This window comes from Streptopelia decaocto, assembly GCF_964273445.1.
Source record: "Streptopelia decaocto genome assembly, chromosome: 2".
Lineage (NCBI taxonomy): Eukaryota > Metazoa > Chordata > Aves > Columbiformes > Columbidae > Streptopelia > Streptopelia decaocto.
In genome coordinates this window covers 48269104-48281576 of record NC_138655.1, presented here as the reverse complement: position 1 = coordinate 48281576, position 12473 = coordinate 48269104, and the positions used below count along the sequence as shown (strand labels likewise).

Genomic DNA, 12473 nt, shown 5'->3' with positions numbered 1-12473 from the left:
CTTTCCCTTTCTGTTGAGAGATTTGGAGGAAAACCAGCACCCAACTTCAGGTTTCAAATGCTAACCTGAAACTCCTTATTTTCTGTAACCTGCAGATTCAGTTTGGCTTTTTAGTTTTCAAGCTAAGAAATCAAAAGTAGTGGTTTTTGTAGAGGCAGACTTTTATTCATATGGTGTTGTGTTGTATGGGAACTGTGTTAGGCTTTTTGGTTGCGGTGTTTTGGGTTAGTTAATTTGTTTGTTTGTTGGTTTTAATATCTGAACTAGAAGGACTTCAGTTTAGTAGGTTTTCTTCTGGAAACTTCCATGTAGCCTAGTATTCAAAGAAGAGAGGCAATTGGGTTTTTATTTTTTTCCTAAATCTTCATTACTTTCCTGTTGCTGGAGCTTCTGAATCTATGGGTAAATTCTTATGAGATTTTAAACACAGGTCTCAAGACAACTGAATTTTGTGAGGGTCTGTGTCTGGGCAGAGAGAGAGTCAAATTGCTGCCCACAAGGAAAAGGCAGGAAGAACTTGTGAGGTTTGTTAGGTGCATTTGCTTAACTGACTGCTTCTGCTGTCACATGCATCCTTCCAAAGTGGACATGACATCCTTTGCCCACTGCATGTGTGATGGGAAGAGTAAGGGATATTGCAATTGGGAGGGCAGTTGCAGGAGAGGAAAGGAAGATAAATAATCACTTGAGACTGTATTTATCTTCAGAGTAGTATCGCCTGGCTTAGCATTGTTCAAAATTCATTAGTCTTAGACTGAACAAGCCTGGCAAAGTTAATATATTGGCTTCTTCAAGACAACTTTACCTTTCTCCCGTTGAAGTTGCAGGCAGATCTTCAGTCTGGACGAGCCTTTGTAATTTTCCCCACCCTTGATTTAAAAACAGAATTATGGCTATGAGGATTTTGTAGCTTACTGTATTAAATAGAGCCTCTCAAAGCAAATTAATCCGAACTTTAAAAACAAAGGTAAAAACTGTTTATTTATGTTTTAAATAGTAGTGTGAGGGGAGGGTGCTACCTTATACGCTAGCAGAATACAGTATGTTTGTCACGTTAGTCTTCGATTAAGAAGTGTTAATTTTTCTTTTCAGCCAGCAGCTGCAACAGCTAGTGTTACTACAGTTACTGCTGTAAAGCCTTCGAGTACTGAAACACCTGTAAAACTTCCAGTTACAGGACCACCTGCGCAAGCTGTCTCCCAAAAGGCAGTCTCTGTGAAAGCAGAGGGCACAACAGTAGCACAGACCAGCACTTCTACAGTAAGGGGAAAAAAAAAAAAATTTAATTAAAAATTACCATTCTCTATATTCATCAGAGGTTGGAGAGCCGATGCCACATCTAACAGTCTTCTCTTTATTTCCACACTAGGAGATGCTAGAGAATGTGAAGAAGTGCAAGAATTTTCTTGCTACACTAATAAAACTGGCATCCAGTGGACCTCAAGCCCCTCAGATGGGGCAGAATGTGAAGAATCTGGTGCAAAATCTGTTGGTGAGACTTTTTTTTAAACAAAGTCTGCTTCATTTATATTTAATTTTTTACATGTATTTAATTATACTTTTGTTCCTTGTCTTTTTTTTAACAGCTGAAGAGTTGGATTTGTGGCCAAGTACATCTGAGCTTCTTTAAGTCTTACTTTGTAACTCTTATTTCTATCTGGATTCCGTGCTGTATTTTTTCCCCTTCACATTCCTGTTTCATTTTATGCACACAGATAACAGACAGCAGTAGGAGCTGATAGTGTTAACACAGCTTCTGGGTCTGAGCTGCCTTGTTTTTCATGTTAGTGTAATTTTGAGTCCTCAGTGGCAAGAGTATTACTATGGAGGTTGTAATGCAGTGCTACGTTCATACTGTTGTTTTACAGAACTGACTTACAGGTTGATAGTGAAGCTCCAGTGGAACAGGCATGACCTTATCTATGTCTTTAGACAATGAGATGGAGAAAATAACGTGGTGGCTGCCAGCTTCTCTCTCTCCTTGCAGGTGGCTTCCATGTGCCGCTTTGTGCTGTACCTCTGCACAGCTGGGTTTTCTCAGTAACGATTTCTTCTGCCACATCTTGTCTTGGCTTTTGACCACTACTGCTGTTTTGTTGTTCCACTGTAGCAGAAGGCTGTGGGCTGGTAGAGGGGGATGGCTTTGCTAGTGGTACCAAAGGACTTTCCAGTCTAGAGGAGCGTGGTGTAGACAAAGTGTAATTTCAAAGAGCAGATTGTTCTAAGATGCAGCCTTGCAAAACTATTTGATTCCTCTTCTTCCTCTGCCTTTGTGTCCCTGCTGGACTATACACCTTGAGTATGTGGACTATACACCTTGAGTATGTAGGGAAATACAATTGTTCCTTCTTGTGCTTACAGTACTTTATTTTTTTTAACAACAGTTGTTACCAGATAGTAACATATCGTTTAAGTGTGCATTTATTTGCTTTATGTAATATTTTAAAAATGCTGCTGTTCTGCCACTCAGTACATATATACGATTTAAATGCAAAATAAATTAATGTTTCATATGTGTGAGGGAAATGGGTAAATGACAGCTGTGAAGTAAAATGACCCTTAAGGCAGTATCTCATGAAATGGGTGTCAAGCACCTTATATACAGAGAAATGTAGTGTACCAAATCACTGCATCTGTGCCAGTGAGACCTCAATGACCTGTATCCAAAGATCAGTGAGACCGAACAGGCAGCAGATCAAACGACTAAATAGGAGAGGTGTTGTAAGTTCTGTTTGTCTGTGAATATACAGTCCTAAAAACCTGTGCTCTGGTCATGGAACTCCTTGGAACAGTTGCTCTGAAGGAGAATATGGGTAAGAGGAGTAATTTCTCTGCAGAGACAGATTGGTGCTGGGGTCCCTCTTCCTGTGTGTCTGCATCTCTTGGAGGAGGTAACATTCTTGGTGACTCTGTGGCAGGGTCTCGCCTGGGACAGTGAGAAAGGGCAACGTTTTTGGGGCTACCCACCACCTGGGCCCTGTCGTGGTGACACTGAAGTGGTGAGTGAGGGTCCGGAGAAGTCTCCTGCAGCCTCCTAACCCTGTCAAGCCCTTGGGTCAGGTGTTTGTGTTGGGGCAGAGCAGAAAGCATTGAAGGGAACTGTACTCAGCAAGCCAGAGAACTGTTACCGTGGTATGCACAAGTAATGTTCCTATGTTCAGTTTCCATTGCTTTTGAAAGACGATGTTAAGTGTTCTGCTTTATTATGCTATGTGTGCATTAGATTAGAATTGTCTTACAAAAACTACTGAGTTGTCTTTTGTCTGCTGTCTCTTTAAATTGATCCTTATGCAGATAAACTACCTTTACAGAAAAGAGTGGATTTTAAATATTTCTGCTTAACAATGAGGTACTCATTGCTACTCATTGCTACTTATAAACGTGTTTCTATCAGTTCACTTGAGTGAGGTATTTGAACAAGTATCCTTAAGTGTGCTACTTGCCTGGAGTTTAAGAAATTAATTTAATTTGATAATACTGTATCTAAATTACAAGATCATCCTATCCTAAAACCTTGTGTTTAAAGATAAAAGAGGAAAAAATTTGAGTATTGACATTGAACAATTCCACAACAATGTAAATTTCCATTAATCTTTAAAACGCCTGTGAAAAAAAGAAATCATAGATTACCAATGAAATTATACTTTCCTCTTAGGAAGCGAAAATTGAGCCAGAAGAATTTACCAAAAAACTATACATAGAGCTCAAGTCATCTCCACAACCGTATTTAGTTCCTTTTCTCAAGGTAAGTGTCTGATTGTGGATATGTAGTATTTAATGAGGCGGGGGAGGAGGACCAGAAAAGGCAAGGAGAGTCAGAGCATTCAAACAGGTGTTTGCTCAGGTTAGCTGAGGAAATGGTGTTTCACCTCGACCTGTGTGACTCTTGCTCTTAGAAAGACAAGATTTTGAGGGAGGGAGGATTTTGGAGGAGTAATTTATGCTATGTTCTTAAATTGGAGAGTAATTACCCTCCAGTCATTAGTGGAGATTAATGTTTTGGAAGCTGGTGCATCTACAGTAGAGCAGCTGTGCGTAAGATAACCTTTTACTTTCTCATCAAAACTGTAACTTTACTAAATTCTAATTCAGATGACTGAAAATGGAGGCTGTGCAGAGTTTATGCATTTTTTTAAGCTCAAAGAATCTATGTGAACTAGCATTCATCTGTCTGCTGGCTCATGTTTAAGTGGAGTCAGAAAAGGTCTGCCAGGACTAATGCGACTTAGGAAGAGTAACTCAGGATAACTCTGCCTCTATTCAAGCAAATAATAATGTAAATTTTAAAAAATGCTGTCCTTTTAAAATGGAGTTTATTAACAGTCAAAATTAAAATGAATATCTTTGTTGTATAAGAAGCATTAAATTCCAGTGGAAATATAGAAAACCTGGTTATATTTAGTTGCAAAGCACATCTTATTGTTAGGATTTATAGGTCTGTACTTTTGCTTGCCATTCACTATAGGCACAGTTGAGAATCAAGGAAGAATAGTTCAGTGCTAGAGCTAGGACAGAGGTTTTCTGGAGTTTGTCTTCTTAGTATTTGACAGCACATGTAACAATGCATGTGATAATGTTGATATTACTTTAGGTGGCTGATGTTAATCTGCTAAAGCGTGGGATGAATATTTTTGTTACAGTGGCAGCCTTTAAATGCTTTGCTGGAAAGTTTGCCATGAGTCTGGAAGACTACAGTCTTTTCTGCAAGGCTTGATATAAAATTTTCATATTGCTTACTTACTTATTCTCTGTTTAATTCCCTGGAGGTTTCCTAGAGGCTTATGAAAAAGCTTAAAAAAAAAAAGCTCAGAGTATGGGCCTTTCTGCACCCAGTGTAGCTCTGGCTGCAGAAGGAGCAGGTTGTGGATGCAGGGTCAGTGTGACTGGCAGAGGTTTTCTGCGAGCTGCGTGTAGTCTCAGCAGAGCTCCACTAACAGCCAGGCCAAGTTTGGCTTCAGATGTAGCATAGCTGCCTTCTGTGGGGCCCTGGCTGATGAACCCCACTGGATGTGGGCTGGCTGCTTGTGTGTGGGGCCAGCTCAGGTGCCCCTGTACTGTGAAACTCAGTTGCTCCACACAGACCTAGCCTAAGACCGGCACAGCTAGACCTCATCTGGGGATGGTGAGCCCTGACAGCCCTGGTCTGGTTCATGCAGAGGAGCTGAAGCAAGAGGTGGCTTCACAGCACTTGCTAACGCTTCTACCCCTTTGGGTCCTCCAAGGGTTTATTAACTTGGGCACAGCGGTGTCCTCGTGCCCTCATGGAGGTGCTCAGCTGGGGTTCATAAGCCATCCCACAATGTGGGGAGCTGTTACGTGTGGTGCACAGACCTTGAGGTAGTTTTCCACAGGAGTTAAGTTGGGTTCATCAGCGTGGGTCAGACCCTGACCCATCACAGAAGAGCTGCTGCATGTTTTTCTGTGACAGGGTGCTCTCTCCCTGTTGCACACTATATTAACAAAGAAATACTGTGACTTCAGAAATATTGTTTAGACACCATCGTGGTCAAAGCTAGCGGATTTTGTAGTGTTACCCATCCTTTAAAACTTCTTGCACCCTGATTGGTTTTTTTTTTCCAAAATGTGTTTGGTTGTTTTGTGTGTTCCTTTGGGGTTTTGTTTTGTTTTGTTTTTTGCAAAAAGCCTTAAAGATATGTAGTTGATACACATCAGTTAGGTCTGGTCTGTAACTCCGAGCAGCTGTGACAGGACCAAGTGCCAAATGGAAGGTGACTTCAGGAGCACTTCTCTTAAGGTGCTATGGGGATCGGTGCTGGCCTTGTTTGTGGGGGAAATGCTTCCAGCTCATGGCTGCAAAGAAATGTGATAGATATGACTTGTTGCCAATTCACTTCTAGCCAATGAAGTGGAATTCTAGAGAGGACCCTCTGGACTTGCCTCTTATCTTTGAGCTGCAGGTTTTTGATGGAAGTTGTTACATGTGTTTTGTTTTGTCTGTTCCGATAGGTGAAAAAGTACAGTGGCTTTGGCTGTAAAGCCTGCTTGATTTTCATATCTCTACTGGATCCTTTCGGTAAATAAATTGCATCAGGAGCATGAGGAAAGCTGAGCAGCCTTTTAAAAAAGGAAATGAACATTAAAGATAGATGTGCCACAGAAGGTCTAGATGTCCAAACAGTTTGTTCACTCAGTATATTAGCAAGTGAAACATGTTCCTTTTTCATGAAGCCCATAGCAACAGTACTGTGCCAGAGACTCCTACAAACTTCAAAAACTGTTAGGAGGGGAGATAAAAGGTTTGTGAGAATATACAGGGAGCTGCAGAACTGATTTCCCCTGGTTCTGAACCATAATGGGTTGTAAATAGTCAAGGAGAAAAATCTGTAGAGGGCTTGAAGATTATTCTGTCCATTAACCTTCTCCAACATAGCTGTAATAAAACTGAGATCTTCCAGGATAAATTTGCTAATGTTCTCTTGTTGCAGGGAACTATCTGGCTTAAGTTGTGCTGCTGCAGCTATACAGGCATTATTAAAGTGGTATCCCCCCCTAGTGTAGATCCAGCTGTATTGGTGTGGAAGTGCTCATATCTTTGGAGCTTGTTTCTGACTTCGTTGGATAATTTGTAGTTCTGTCAGACAGGCTCCATGGAATAAACACAGCTCTTACAATAAAGGAGGGATTTTTGGCAAAACAGATTTTTTTTTTGAGTTAGTTAAACACTTGGTGTTTTTCTAGAACACAGATTTCAAATTGAAAAATCTAAACAAAAGAATAAAGTTATGGGTGAGTTTCTCTATAGATGGAATTTGCGACATGCAGTGAAGCCGTGGTGACTGTTGACCTTTGCTCAGCTTGTGTTGGTGATTCTTGTGGTCTTAACTGAGCGGTATTATCATCAATTTAAGGGTGCCTGAATTCTAGCAAAACCTGTTTGGAATAAGCAGTTTATTGTCTTATGAAAAATTAAATTGAAAGATGAGGAAGGAGATTCAGTTGCTAATGTGGAATGTATTGTGGAAGACTCTGCTGATGTTACAGACAGTGTTTTTTCGTTTTTCTTCTAGAAAAGCATGCTTGCCTTACGGCAGCTAATGCCCAATGCTCAGAGCTTTATCCAGCAGTGTATGCAGCAGCCAGCTCCAACCCAAGAAACTGTTTCGACTTGTACCTCTGCAGCACCAGCTCCTTCCATAGCTGTGGCAACAACTTCTCTTCCAGTTATAAAACCAGTGTCTGCCTCTGTAACAGTCACAGCCTCTCCGGTTATCAAACCAGTCCTTGTCAGTGTGTCGACAACAGCTGCTGTGCAGACCATGAAGCCTGTTCCTGCCTCCGCGGTGGTGACAGCATCTCTTCGGCCTGCATCTTCAGTCCTCACCACAACAACATCAGGGCTGACAGCTGTCCAAACTGTCAAGCCCGTCCTCACTTCTGTGGTAGCAAAGTCCTCTCTCCAGTCTGCAAAGCCAGTGCTGGTCTCTACAGCGGTATCTTCAGGGACAACCCCTCTCCAGTCTCTGAAACCAGTTGCTGGAACCCCAATCAGTATCAAAATCTCACAGCCGAACTCCATCGTTGCGCAGTCAGTGGGTGCTCAGCAAGTGGTTAAAGTGAAACAGTTGGTAAGATGAATTTCTCTGCTTCTCTGTAACTGGGCTTCTTTACTTTGACTCTTACCATTTTGTAAAGAGGATACCAATTTGGATCTTAGCTTTTTTTGTTTGTTTGTTTTGTTTTTTGTTTAACATATGAAGCTAGTCTGTCATAACTTTACCAGAAGCTAGTCTGTCATGAGTTAATCAGTTCTGTTTTCCGTAGCTAGAGATATTGAGCCCTTGCTGAAAAGGTGAATCTAAAGCCAAGCTGTAAGCTCAGTCTCTTGCAAGGCACACTGACCACTCTTGTACCAGGCTGAACGTCCAGCTTGAGACACAAGGGAACATGAGTTCTGACCCTTGCTGTGTGTGCAGCTGGGCTAGGTTGGCATCTGAAAGAAAAGGCAGGAAATTCAAGTGTCAGAAACAGAAATTGCTGATGGGATGCTTATGTTAATTACTATTAGATGGCCTTTTAAGGCTGTGCCTCAGCTGGCTGCTAGGGATTCCAGTCTCTAGTTCCACAGTTCCTACCCTGGATACTTTGCAGGCACAGGTGGCTTGGTGATGTTTAGTGATACGTTAACTGAAATGTACAAACTAGCTCAAGGAGCTTTTCAGAGCAGAGCTCTGACCTCCAGATTTACTAAGACATTTTAATTATGAAGTCATCCAAAAGTGAGCTTTTCTATCAGATCTTGTTAGCTAGCAAATTCCAGGAGGGATAAATGTCTTATTAAAACAATACTTGCAAAAACAATGTGTTAATATTTTTTTTTCTTGGCACAGGTTAACTTCTTGCTAATGTTAATGTTAAATACCAACAAACTGTGGATCACAGGTATACCCAAAAGAGCAACGTTGTGAAATACATTAGGTTTTTATGGGTGTTTGAGATACATAGTATGCTGTCTGACTGGTCTACCTGCGAGTAATGTTCTCAAGTGTTCTGAGAGACTGGTCCCTCTTTGGCAGATGAAGAACTCAATTCTTCAATAGCACTTCCTTGTAAAGACTTGTTCATCAAAAAGAGAATAAAACACTAGTCTTCATGTAAAGCTAGATTTATTTTCCACAGGTATAGCAGGTCATCTAGTTTGTAAATTTCCTTTATAGTTTATTTATTGTGTATACTTGATTTACAGTATTCAGACCCCTAAAATGTTTTGCTTTTAAAATTTTCTTCCTTTCAAAGTGTGTAAGGTGGATATAATACAAGCATCCTGCATTCTAAATAAAAAATTCTAAATAAATGAACAAAGCACTCCCCTATATGAAGGGGATAGGGGGTCTTTTTTACAAGTGTTTTTTAAAAACAATACAAAGCAACTGAACAACCAAACTGAAGAGTTATCAAGAGTCTTCGATAGTAATAGCTAAAGCCAAATTGGAGATGGAGTTGGTACCCTTACTGTCTTTGAGGACTAAATCTGAAATTCCAGCCAGAAGAAAATGAGGGTTTCTTAGGTTGTAGAAGGGCTGGAGAGCAGTTTGGCTACACAGCAAGGCATGTAATCCAGGGGAGAGGTTAACCATCTGTACAAATAGACGAAGCAGCTTAACTCTACACTAGGGATTCAAAACACTTCTTGAATATGATATTGTTGAACTCAATAAATTACTTCTACCTCCTCCACTACTGCAGCGTGGCAGCCTATTGCAATTGCTTTTCTTCACTGTGCCATACAAATGTTGACTTGCATACAAAACATGTTTTTATCCTCATTCGGGTAGATCCCAGGCACGGTGATTAAAATACTTGCTCTTCAAAATACCTGTTTAATTTTGATTTTGGATGTGGTTGAAGGGCTAAGTTGACCACTTTGCAGCAAAGCCATATCAGGAGCTTGGTGTTTGTTCAGGCAACCTACTAGCATGAAGAGCAAGTTAGTAGAAGCATCTTCATCTTCTGAGGTTTCCCTGGTGCATTTCCTTGAAAGGACAGAGGGTCTTTTTCCTCCCACAAGAAAACAAATCTGGATGCACCTTCCCTCAACAGAAGGGTCCTGCTGCCAGCTGAAAGCAAGCACATGTCAGCTGTGCAAATCTGTCCATACAATACTGCCAGCAATTTCTTTGCCTTTCCAGCCTGCAGGGCTGTCTGATGCCATACTCTCTCTCTCCATGCCCATTTCTGATTTAGGTCTCTGGTGCTTGAGGAACATAAAGGAAACTTTCATGTGCCAGCTCTGTTGTAATGTTGATTATGCTTAAAAATGCAGCACTGCAGTATTCTAAAATCAAAATTGTGACTGCAGTGATGTGACATTTAAGTTTCTTTTCTGTGGCTTCATTGTTGGAACTCTAGGTTTGCATGGTAGACACCAAGGGACTTGTTCTTCAGAGATGCTGTTGGGATCGGTCACACACCTGTGCTGCAAGAGTTACATGTTTAGTAGGGTTCCCTCCTGGTAACTTTCTTAATATAGCCTCATTTAAGGACATTGTCTTACAAATAAGTGTAATATTGGAAATAAAGCTTGTCATGCTGTACTATTGTTTTGTCTCTTGTTAAAGCACAAGAAATGAAAATGTACATTACCAGCTGCTGGGTTCCAGTGGTGAGAAAGCTAATGTGAGGCTACGACTTCATGTTAAGCATAAAGAGCAAGAGTTTTGCAGTGTAGTCCCTGCTATTACCAGTGAGATGCTCTCCCTGCGTACTACTAATAGTTGAAGCAAGGAGTCAAGTGCTTGTGCTGTTTTAACTACTTGCTCTTAGAGAGCTGGTAGTCTTGAGTGCCCTCAGAACTGAGCTTTCTTGAACAAAGAGTCTCCTCCGTGATTTTTCAAGAATTTTTTGTCCTGAGTATATGCTTTTGCATGCAAATGGTGAGGCTTCCCTCATGAAGCACTACTGCTTGTAGTGTGTGATGATACCTCAGCATCTCTCTGCTGTCTCTGAGCTTTGCTTTATGAATGTAAAACAGGCCATTTTCTTTTGTTCTATCACTTGTCACTTGGGAGAAGAGACCAACCCCCTCCATGCTACAGCCTCCTTTCAGGTAGCTGTAGACAGTGATAAGGTCTCCTCTCAGCCTCCTTTTCTCCAGGCTAAACAGCCCCAGCTCCCTCAGCTGCTCCTCATCAGACTTGTGTTCCAGACCCTTCACCAGATTTGTTGCCCTTCTCTGAACTCTCTCCAGCATCTCAATGTCTTTCCTGTAGTGAGGGGCCCAAAACTGAACGCGGGATTCGAGGTGAGATCTCACCAGTGCCAAGTACAAGGAGACGATCATTTCCCGAGCCCTGCTGGCCACAGTAGTCCTGATACAAGCCAGGGTACTGTTTGCCTTTGTGGCCACCTGGGCACACTGCTGGCTCACGTTCAGCTGGCTGTCAGTCTACACCCCCAGATCCTTTTCTGCCAGGCAGCCTTACAGCCACTCTTCCCTGAGCCTGTAGTGCTGCCTGGGGTTGTTGTGACCCAAGTGCAGGACCCAGCGCTTGGGCTTGTTAAACCTCATAAAACTGGCCTCAACCTAATTGTTGTGGTGCATTTTTTTTACTTAAGAGTGTCAGTGCTTTTTATTCTGATGTCTCTCTTAACGTTCTTGTTGGGGCACAAAGGACATATCTCCATTACTTCTTGCTGCTAACCTAAAGAAAAGAGACAATAACTCTTTCTCACAGATATTACCTGTTTTTGTAATACTTCTGTCCTTAGATCCTTGCCAAAATTTCTAGAATTGTTACCCTCTCCTGTTCCAAGTCCCAAGGACTTGCAGCTTTTGTTAGTCTAGCAGCTAGAATGGCAAATAGAAAATCAGCTTTACTGTCAGCACACCCTTTCTGTTTCTTCTTGATCTCCTTGGTTACTTATTTCCCAATCTCTACCTAGGCTGATGATTTGACATAACTGTGCTTTGGTAAAACCCCATAGAAGCAAATGTTGGTGCCTGTGCTACTTCATGAGGAGGTGCCACATGTGTGAGCCTTTACCCTGTCCACAGTCTTTCCCTGTACTCCCATGGTTCTTTCCTCTTCTGGATCTTATGTTTCTTCTCAAGAACTGTCTGTTGTCTTGTCTTTAGATATCACCTTCAGCTCAGCTGTTCTGTGTTACCACTGCTATACCAAATGATGATGCTATTAATATGGGGATGGGTGGAGTGTATCTTGACTATTAGATACAGAAAGTACTTCTTTTTGTGAATGCATGATGCTTTTGCTGCTGAGGTTTACTGATAAATCTGCAGTTAGATGACAGAAGGAGACAGTCTAATTTCTGAAATATAGTACATGTCAGTTCTTTAATGAAACTTGTGCAGTCGCTGAAGAAGCATTCTTTAGACTCTCTAGAGTTGAAGAACAAGCAGTTTCTTGACCCTGAAAATTCCTTTGTGTTAGCTTTTTGCCTCTGAAAAAAATAAGATTCAGTCTGAAGATGCTGATAATTCTATCCTTTGGTAAAAGCACATCTGTCTACTAGTAATCAAGAACTTTTCTAAACGAAGTATCAAAAGCTGCAGCTCACATTCTGCTAGCTAGAAGGCTTAGAAATAAGCTTTTCAGGGCTGCTGCAATTTAGAACTGTCTTGCATTTTAATAGCTGCCCCTGAAGAGGAAGAATTAGTATTTATGGGCTGTGCCTGTAGGTGCGTGTTGTGATGACACCCTGCTGTCTGGTTTTGTTTCTTTCAAGAGCCTCTTTAAACAAAACTATCAACCCCCTTCCTTTTTACCCTTCAGCAATGTACTGATGTTTTTATGTAGAGGCTCTACTCACTGTAGGTGTTGCTAGTCGGTACTTCATGTTCCCGCTACCTGATGTGTTCAGTGTACTTTTGCTTAACATTTTGAAACTCAGCAACTCAATTTACAATTGATGTTGCAGCTCCAAAAATGCGTTAGTAACTTTATAGCGTGTCCTCTTAATTCTTGGTAGGAAAAGGATTTAATGCAAGACTTCTA

General features: G+C 41.3%; 1 protein-coding gene across 3 annotated transcripts in view; it reads left to right on the top strand.

The window, feature by feature from the left end:
• TAF4B (TATA-box binding protein associated factor 4b) overlaps positions 1-12473 on the top strand; it is a 79835-nt gene that overhangs the window by 23479 nt on the left and 43883 nt on the right. For all 3 annotated transcript variants that reach the window (XR_014183235.1, XM_082044510.1, XM_082044509.1), the window contains exons 4-7: positions 1093-1260; positions 1370-1492; positions 3656-3745; positions 7029-7586. Coding sequence is in view for 2 of the 3 variants with exons in the window: in XM_082044510.1 (XP_081900636.1) it covers positions 1093-1260; positions 1370-1492; positions 3656-3745; positions 7029-7586 (939 nt within the window). In the remaining variant the exon portion in view is untranslated. The remainder of the gene's footprint in view (positions 1-1092; positions 1261-1369; positions 1493-3655; positions 3746-7028; positions 7587-12473) is intronic.